The following is a 9,772-nucleotide window of genomic DNA, read 5'->3' as shown; positions in this document are numbered from 1 at the left end:
ATTTATTCAGCTTTTTTTTTGCTGTTTTTGCACCCACGCTTCTTGTTTTAATTTGGCATCTGCTAAGAGAAGATGCCAAACTACAACACAACTGATTTAAACAATCAGATTTCATTTCACTGTCCTTACTTCAACTGCAATGGCGTCCCGGACCGCTAATAAGACTAAGTAGGACTGTATCCCATGACCAAAAAACTAACCCTAGGTGATTGACAGGTCGATTAGCACTAGATTTATTGACAATATGAACAGAAACGCGAATATATTTATACCTAGAAGCAAATAAAGCCTCAAAACAATTCAAGATCACTCAAATATTTTTTACTATTTCGTCGGACAAACAAATGTTACAGAAACAAACAAAACAAAAATGCTAAATTAATTTCGCACCAATGAAATACTGGAATTTCGCAAAGGGAAGCAATCTTATAAAAAAGCTACAAAGCAATAGAAATTTGAAACAGAAATTAAACACAATCAAACTTCAGTCCTATTTCAGGGTTGCCACATTTTTACTTATTTTTTACTTAATCCGCTTAATGTTTAAATTATAATTTTAGTATCTAATCATTTTGGCCGGATTATCTCAACAGTCGTTGTGTTACGCAGCATAAATCTTAACGTAAGGAACGTCTTGCGCTAAGTGACATTATTTAGGATCAGATTTTAGCGCAGGTAGGGTTATTTAGGCATCCAAGATGTAGAAAACAAATTGTATATCATAATTCCAACTTTGGAAATATTTCATTATTGGGAAAAGAGAACAGAACGCAACTTAAAGTTTTTTTTTTATAAATTCTAAATAATCTTCAGGACGAAATAAGGTACTTGGAAATAACTTAGGACAATCTATGGAACATGTCTCATTCATGAATTGTTTCAGGGTGTGGGTTCTTAATTGAAATTTTACAAAATGTGAAAAAAAATACCACATGGAAAAAATGTTAAAAAACATGACATTGAAAAATGTAAAAAAAGTGACATTTTGTAACCACTTGTTGGAATACCACAGCTAAATGATGAAAATACTCCTGAAACTTCATCATTACTATTTGATCAAACTTTAATATAAGAAATGTCTCTTCCAGTAGGCTACATACTTTTTTCATCCAATTAAATTTCCAAGAGAATTTTATTGAACACGATTTGAGCAACTAAATTAGAGAGATTAACATCAAATTTGTAGATGGTTGATTTTTGATGAGCTGCACGGACTTGATTTCGCCTAAAAATACAATTAATAGTACGCACCTTGCAAAGTCATTCTGGGTGGGGACCAAGGATGGGGGAGGGGGGGTATTTTAAAATTAATAGTACCCACCTTGCAAAACCATTGTGGGTGCGGACAAACGAGAGGGAGGGGGGTAATTTGGAACGGGGGCACAACTTATCAGTGAAGCATCAAAAATAGGTAAGGCCAATTGAAAATATAATGAATTCTTGGGGAAATAATAAAATATCTGGATTTCTCTTTAACTTGATTCCTTTTAACTTGATATACTAGGCTACTTAGTGGCGAGAATACCTCCATAACTGGAGAAATTTACACTTTAGGAACTGTATATTTTCAAGGAGGATCAAGCTAGTCTGAGCTTATTTAGGGGGAGGGCATTACACAATTTCGCTTATTTTTAATCTTCTTAGAAGAAGGGGGGAACTAATGTGTTATCCCTCCACCTTCCAGATCTCTTGACAGTTAAATGAATGATACAGTCGGATTTCCTAATTCACGAATTTAAGTATATGAGAGCATGATTACTACGATAAAAGTTTTTATGATAAAAAGGCCACTCGCTTTATAAAGTAAGTTTTATAAATTTATTTTACAATGAAAAAGGGGATTAAAAGACACTGACACTGAAATAGTAATGTTCAATTGCGCCTAATTTATTGACATAAGACGATTTTTCCATAGCCTACAGAAGGAAAATAATTATATATTAGTAATAATTCAAACTTGAAATTCCCAAAGCATGTGCGCCACCAAGGGGCCTCTGTCCTCCTTGGGAAACAAGAAGACATAAAATACATCAAAAGAGAAGATGATTTCTGAAATGGCATTGGCCCGACATAATTAAAAAAAAAAAGATCAAAATTGGGTTTTTAAGGTCAAACGAGAATACTGAAAATACACACAAAGTGAATATTTCGAGAAGAAGAGAAATCTAAAGAAGAGAGGAAGGTTGTCCTCTCGAATATTCACTTTGTGTGTTTGTTAGTATTCCCATTTGACCTTTTGACCCCATTTTTTGATCGTTTTCTTTTTTATAAAAAAAGAGCATGATAAATAATCCAATTCAAATTCTGGTAAAAACAAAAGCTCCTGATAGAGTAAACCCCTCCTCCCCTTGCATTCTTCCGACCCAATTTGCATTTAATAATTTTGAAATTACATTGCATTTAAACAATGCAGCTTTAAATTTATCAGGACTTTAGCTATATAGGCTAAATTTATCGGCTATAGGGTTAGCGTTGTACAATTTTAGAGCAGAAGAAATCGAACTCTACGATTTAAATCGAAATTTGAGATTAAGTCAAATTTTTGTCTTAACAAAGCAGCTTTAAATTTATCAGGACTTCGGCTATATAAGCTAAATTTATCGGCTATAGGGTTAGCGTTGTACGATTCCAGAGCAGAAGAATTCGAACTCTACGATTTAAATCGAAATTTGAGATTAAGTCAAATTTTTGTCTTAGCACTAAAACAGTTATGAAAACCAGGATTATCGGTGAGCAATCCCTTGAGAGGATTATGGGAAACTAATTATCAGTGGGAGCTAGTTTCAATTTAATCAGCTTAATCAATAATCGAATTCATATGTAATGCTGAGATAATAATCCTTCAATAAGGCATGGAAAAATCGTTTGCAAGCAAATAAGCAAGACAAATCACTGGTATATACGCAAGCGCCGTCTGAAATAGACCCAGACAGACTAGAATATAAAAAAGTAGACAATGACTAGTTCAAATGCTCAATTTTTCCACTTAATTTGCTAAAAATAATTTTCCACATAGCACCAGCACACAAAACACTATGAATCCACCACATAGAACACAGTATCAGGTACCCTTCATACTAATAGCCTGATATGAAACTGAAAAGGCTTTTGTTAAAAAGAATTGGTATTCAAAGATGGCGTTTTTCTTAGTTAAATATATACGATCAGTGTTGCCAGATGTCTGGTTTGAATGATCGCCACCATAAAAATGAAAATGCGCCGAAAGCTCCGTTTTTTTAGTGAAAATACGCCGAATGAACCACCCCCACCCCCATAAAATACGCAGATTGAAAAAACGCAATGCACAACCGCCTAAAAAAAAAAACCTGAAATGGGGCAAATGCACCCCATCTTGCCACTCTGTGCACGATATGTGGAAAGCATGTAGAACGACTGAAATTCTAGGAAGAAGCAGTGCAATTCTTCCTCCAAAGTGAGGGGGGAAGGAGAAAGCTTCCCGCAAAAAATTAAGTGTCCATCTAAGAAAACCTCATATAATTTTAAATAATTTTTCGTCATAAGAAAGTTGCTTACGTAATTGACTCGTGAACTCGTATTGACTGTCCTTCTCAATTCAACATTTAACGTTCCGAGAGACTGAACAGACATTTATTATCCCTATTTGGACTTCAATTTGTTCGACTGAACAGACGTGATAAAGCATACCTCCTGAAACTTTGTATTCTGAAGTAATGCAATTGATTACGAATTCCACAAAAATTCTTTTTTACCGCGTTTTTAAATTTAGTCACTGGTCGTCCTGTTGAATCCAATTTCTTTTGCATATGGATTCAATGAAGAGTGATTGTTTTGCCATATGTGTATAAGCCGTCCTGGCTGAGTTATTGGTGCGCTGGCGTGGGAATTCTTTGCCCAAGGGGCATGTGTTCAATCCCAGTTGTGACCAGTTATTTACTTAGGGACGGGGGTCAGTGGCGTGACTCTGTAAGCTCAGCCAGAGTCGACCCAGCTCTAAATGGGTACCTGGAGAAATCTGGGGAAGGTAAGCAGGAAAGGGCGTGTGAAAACACAGGATGGTTGGCCCCCAACCCCCCATTGCACTTCCTGGCTGAAGGGCCATGAAACGAAGATCAGCACCGCCGGTTTGGACCTTAAGGGTCTAGTTCCGTCTTACTTTGTTACTTTTATTTTAAATATGTGTACAAGAATACTATTTCCCAGATGTTTAGGGAATTTGTATTATCTAACAGAACAACAGCTAGAAATATACTCGGTTCCCAGATGTTTGGGGAACAGGTACTATCTAACTGTATGATGGTTAGATAAAAGAAGAATTTTGAGCCCTTTAAGGAAGCTTAAGGAGGTTTAAAGACGCCTTTAAAGAGCAGTAGTTTAAGGAGAACTTCCGGCCTAAGGAAAAATTTGGGGTCGGTAATCTGGAGATTAGGATTGGAGCTAAAACATTGTTCCAAAGCTCCAAATTATGGACTAATCAGAAAGTAGTTCGTATTCTTACCGATCTTAAATGAACAATGATAAAGCTAATATGAAACCAGTCACCCCCATAGATTTTGAAAAAAATATTTTTTTTTTGAAAAAAAATTTTGATTGAAAAAACTATTTTTGATTTAAAAATTTAAAAAATTTATTTTTGATTTAAAAACTTTATTTTTGACTTTAAAATTTAAAAAATTTATTTTGGATTTTAAAAATCATTTTGATTGAAAAAAAAAAACAGGAATAACAAATTAGTTTTCAGAAACAAACACTTTATCCAGGCTATATTCCCTCTTGAGTTCACTTACCCCCCTCAGTACCCTCGTTTCCAACGTTTGGGGTCTAGTAAAGGTGGAATCCAGAAGTGTGAGTGCCAAATGAATTTCTTTCAGAGTACATAAATTTTTCCACTACCTCCCTCACCCGCCATCGACAAAAGACAAATCACGAGAAAAATAAAGGGTGAATGCAAGTCAGAATGTCAATTTAATTATGTTAGGAGATTAAATTTTAGTTTCAAAGATAAAAATAATTCCTATCCGATAAATTAAAAAAAGATTTTATATTTCAAGATAATAACAACTAGCAATGAGTGTCGATGATGATGAATTGTTTTATTCAGAAGCTTTTTGTTGTTTTTTTGTAGCTAAAATTTTTCTCAATTTTTTTTTTTTAGAAAATTTTTCTCTTGATCTTGGTCACTTTGCAAAAAATAAGTTTGAAAAATTTAGCTAGTAGCGCATAAATTTGATTCAACGTGATTGATAATTTTAAATTATCATAGATTAATTCCAGATTATAAAGATTGGTATCCCTCCCTTACGTCCCAATAATATTTTGGAAAATTGGAAAAAAAAAATGATGCTAGGGACAAAGAACATAATTTTTAAGCACAGGCACCTACTCTCTTGACACAAAATTTAGAATTAAAAACGTGAACTAAATTAAAGTGTTAAAACACTTTAATTAATATACACAATTTCTTCAAATTTTCATTGCGTCCCGCTTTAATTAAAAAAAACGCCATCTTTATACGTATTTCTATCAAATATTTTGCAACAAATCTCAAGCTAACTTTCCTTGATTGTTGTTTGAGTCATATTTTTGAGCACTGTAAGCTCAAAATATGAGCACTAGCACTGAGCACTGTTTTTGAGCACTGAGCACATTTATTCAAAATCTTTGAAGACTGCTTATGAGACGCTCGGCATATTCAATGTGCCGCCAGGAAATTTATTGCTCGGTGCCATTATACGCCACACGTTTGGACACCGGACGACACAATGAGGAATGATTGGCAACCAACTGGTAAAATCGAAGTTGCTCCAGTAGTCAGGGGTTCTAAACATCAGATGTTTGGATTCCATGCGACACTTTACGCTCTCTCTTAGTTTGTGGCGAGTGGCAAACAATTGACTTGCCGGATATTCGATGTAGCTGCTGGTGTTGAAGATTTTGAGGAGAAGAGTCCCGACTTACGATACTATTAGTTGCTGACGATGATTGGAATGAAATCGACATTCCGCTATCTAACGATCCAACACTTCCTCTTCTTTGGGGCTTGTCCACTAAAAATAAAGATAAAATAAAGTTGAAAATAAAAAAATAAGTTAAACATAAAGTTAAAAATAAAAAAATAAGCTAAAAATATAGTTAAAAATGAAAAATAAGAAGTTAAAAAAATAAATAAAAAAAAGGTTCCGGCACTAAACTTTACCGTTCGCTTATGATAGCTGCTTTAGAAGTTATCTTATTGCTTTATTCAGAAGAAAAAGAAGGCACAAAAAAATAATAAGACCAGAGTGCCAATCGGGAGGCTTAGTCCCCTGGATCTTGACATACAACTTTTTTGTATATTAAAAAAAAAAAGTAAAATTGCCCCCGCCCCTGTATTTTCATGAATTGATACCCATAAGACTCTGCGAATGCCAATAGGCATAACAGGATGAATCTGATATGAGCATTATACGCTACGGAAGAATTAAAAAATATAGAACAAAATCTGTACTCGAGAGCCCCCACCCCCCATTTTTGCATACTGACTTAGAGAGAGAGGGGGAGAATACTATAAAAGGTAAATTAAGATGATTAAGCTTTACTAAGGATTGAGATATATTACATCAAGGCCGTGCCCAGGGGGGGGGGGGTTCGACCCTCCGCCTCCAAACAAATGCTTGTCCGACTCGTAAAAACGTGACAAAATTAATATAAACAAATTTTCATGCGTTTCTTGAAATTTTTGTACCCCCTCCTCCCCCCAAAAAATCTTTTGTGACACCCCCTCCCCCGAATAGAATACTGGATACGACCCTGTGTTACATACATGTTTTCAACTCTACTTAATATTGTTCCAAAGTGTAGGCCCTAGAACTGTTGTTGAGAAGCCTTATTGAGGAGCTGCCTATCGTCACAGAGCGAAACAGGTTACATCAAAATTCACACGCAAGTCATTGACAATGAGTTGCTTCATTTATCAAATACGATCATTGTAAATTCGCGACTTTCTGAAAGCATAAAAAATATCAGTAGGCGTAAAGATTCCTCATTAAGGTGGGGTGAAGTAGCTTTTTAAGTTGATTTTTCTATTTAAATTTCTAAGAATGAGAAAAACTCCGGATTGATCATCAAATACCTTAGAACGCAAAACGATACCTCAAATAATATCTAATTTTGTTTCTATTTTTATTTTTTTATTTTCGTATTTTTATGTTTTATTGTTTTTTGAATTTTTCTATAAATAAATAAGTAAATAATTGATAATAAATAAGTAAATAACAAATTATAATTTGTTACTTTATTTATTATTCATTATTTTTTGTAACTGTCAAAATACAAATTCAAACCCCACTTAATTTTGTAAAAATACTTTTTAACATTTTACAAAAATTGTTTATATCCTTCAAAAGCTTGAAATGTACAATTTCGGGTATATTTCTTAATAATGAGAAGAATTACTAATAATCAGTAAAATTGTTTAAATAACTGGTTTAAAAGCGAAAAATATACATTTATAAGCCAATACATTTTCTGTTCTCCACGGAAGAGATATCCTTCGGAACAGCAATAGGAAGGTTTATTCCCACTTCCTCCCTTTCTCATATATACAATTATTATATAACTAAGTATATGTGCATCTTTTTTTATGAAATAAATAAACAGGAATTGAATAAATAAATACTCCACGTGAATTTTTTCATGACCCTTAGGTTATCTATTAAATTTCAAGGAAGAGTTTTTTCCAAGTTTTGAGTCCACTTTATTGTACAGCTTTACCTCTTTATCAAACGTTAGAAAATCGTAATCTCTCAAGAATAATACTATTTTTAAATTATTTACTTATACAATTTATTGGACCGAAGACGAGTCTGGAGTAACAGCTTTTGAGTCCACCTTATTGTTACACCTCTACCTCTTTGTCAAAACGTTAGAAAATCATAAACTTTAGAAAATCATATCAAACGTTAGAAAATCATACACTCTCAAGAATAATACTATTTTTAATTTATTTACTTGCACAACTTACTGAACCGAAGACGTGTTTATAGTAACAACTAATTTCATCTGCATTTACATATCCAAGTTTGAAATAATCCAAGTTTGAAATAATCCAAGTTTGAAAATTTAAAATAAATACTTTTCCAGCCCTGCAAGGTGCTGGGACAAGGAATATTGTCCCATTAACGGTTGTTTATGATCAGTTTTGTCATTAATGAATAGGGCTTTGTTAAAACAAATTAAACTTATAGAAAGATTCACCAGCTTTTTAAAAAACAACGGACATAACTAACTCATTTCTGAACGTCCAAAAGATTACACAGTCTTGCTAAGCCTCCCCCACCCTCTATTACTGCAGCGCGTCCTCTTTTGTCTCCAAACTCATTTATTTATCAATAAATTACAAGACAACAAACGGTACAAACCGTTTGTATATATATATATATATATATATATATATATGTATATACAAACATATATTATATGGTGCACTTGAAGCTTATTCTTTTTTCTTTTTTGAAGCCATGATCCATGTAGCTTTAGAACATTTAAAATATATTGAGCTTGTGTGTGACATTTTGTGTAATTATACGAGTTTTATGGTATTATGTGCCTTTTTGTTTCTGTTTTCTTATGCAATTGTTATACTTTTTCCTAGTTATTATCATATACCCCGTTATGTGAGTTCGCATCATGCGGTATTATTTTGTATTATTTGCTGTTTTTTGCCATGGCCCCTAAGTGGCCTTCGTTGCAATAAATATATATATATATATATATATATATATATATATATATATATATATATATATATATATATATATATATATATATATATATATATATATATACAGAGAGAGAGAGAGTCGGTATTTGTAAACATCCTTAGTGACATAAACATGCTTACTTTGTTCATGAATATCCAAAAGGGAATTGCTCAGTGTTGTTTTTTTCATAACCGTATCAGGTCTAAGGTAGCCATCCCGATTTAAGCTTTCAGTTCCTTTTTCTAGGTTTAGAACTTCGACATCAGCTACGCCACTATCCCGATTATCTCTTTCTCGCGGCGAAACTGTAAAAGAAAAGCAAGATATTACCGAAGAATTATTTTTAAGGAAATAATATAATATGCAGCATAAAATGTAATAAAAAAGAGAAGCAACAGAAAAAAAACAGTGGGATAACAAAACAAAAAATTTTAGAAATGAAATAGTTTCTTCGTTTATTGACAAGTTTGGAACATGTCACAGGTGTGTAATGAGCCGAGGCCTTGAAGGGCTGAGTAATAAATAGTTAACAGCTTACGTAGTACATAAGATACTACTAGTACTGCTACCAACACCTCACTGGAGCACCAAACCACCTGAAGCCAACACAGCTGTGCACGCTCCTCTTCCACCCAAGCCTATCCAAAGCTTCCCTGTTTACCTCCCCTCCCAAGATGATCCAATGTTTTTAAATCCCTCATCATTACGTCTTCTGATCCCATTCGGGAATGGCCCCCGAATATGTCGGGGTCGCTTTCATTTGACCCAAGATGGATGGGCAAGACATATAGTAATAAAGACCCTAACTACAGAAAAGCGTTGGACAACCCGAAAAAGGCTGCCAAAATTGAATTGCTTCTCTGTTCATCTTCAAGGCCGTAAACAGAGTTGTCAAATGAGTCTAGGTCTAAAGAACCGAGCAATATCTCTATGTTCTTATTCACTATATTCTGCGCGCTAATTTTTAAAATTATAAAACAAAAATGCCCCTCTCCCCATAAAAATCCCTGCATACGTGCCTATATATATATATATATATATATATATATATA

The 9,772-nt window shown here is 33.7% G+C and overlaps 1 protein-coding gene across 13 annotated transcripts in view; it reads right to left on the bottom strand.

Annotated features, from left to right (window-relative positions):
• Nucleotides 1-217: 217 nt before the first annotated feature.
• The window catches only part of LOC136033249 (IQ motif and SEC7 domain-containing protein 1-like), a 359,466-nt gene continuing 349,911 nt past the window's right edge, over nucleotides 218-9,772 (bottom strand). For all 13 annotated transcript variants that reach the window (XM_065713973.1, XM_065713984.1, XM_065713985.1 and 10 more), the window contains 2 exons: nucleotides 8,861-9,025; nucleotides 218-6,026 (listed from right to left, as the gene is read on the bottom strand). In XM_065713973.1, coding sequence (XP_065570045.1) covers nucleotides 5,800-6,026; nucleotides 8,861-9,025 — 392 coding nt within the window. In that variant the 3' untranslated portion in view covers nucleotides 218-5,799. The remainder of the gene's footprint in view (nucleotides 6,027-8,860; nucleotides 9,026-9,772) is intronic.

The sequence above is a fragment of the Artemia franciscana genome, chromosome 11 (genome assembly GCF_032884065.1).
Source record: "Artemia franciscana chromosome 11, ASM3288406v1, whole genome shotgun sequence".
In the NCBI taxonomy this organism is placed as follows: domain Eukaryota; kingdom Metazoa; phylum Arthropoda; class Branchiopoda; order Anostraca; family Artemiidae; genus Artemia; species Artemia franciscana.
Note: the sequence above shows the minus strand (reverse complement) of the source record. Positions and strands in the feature narration are given on the sequence as shown.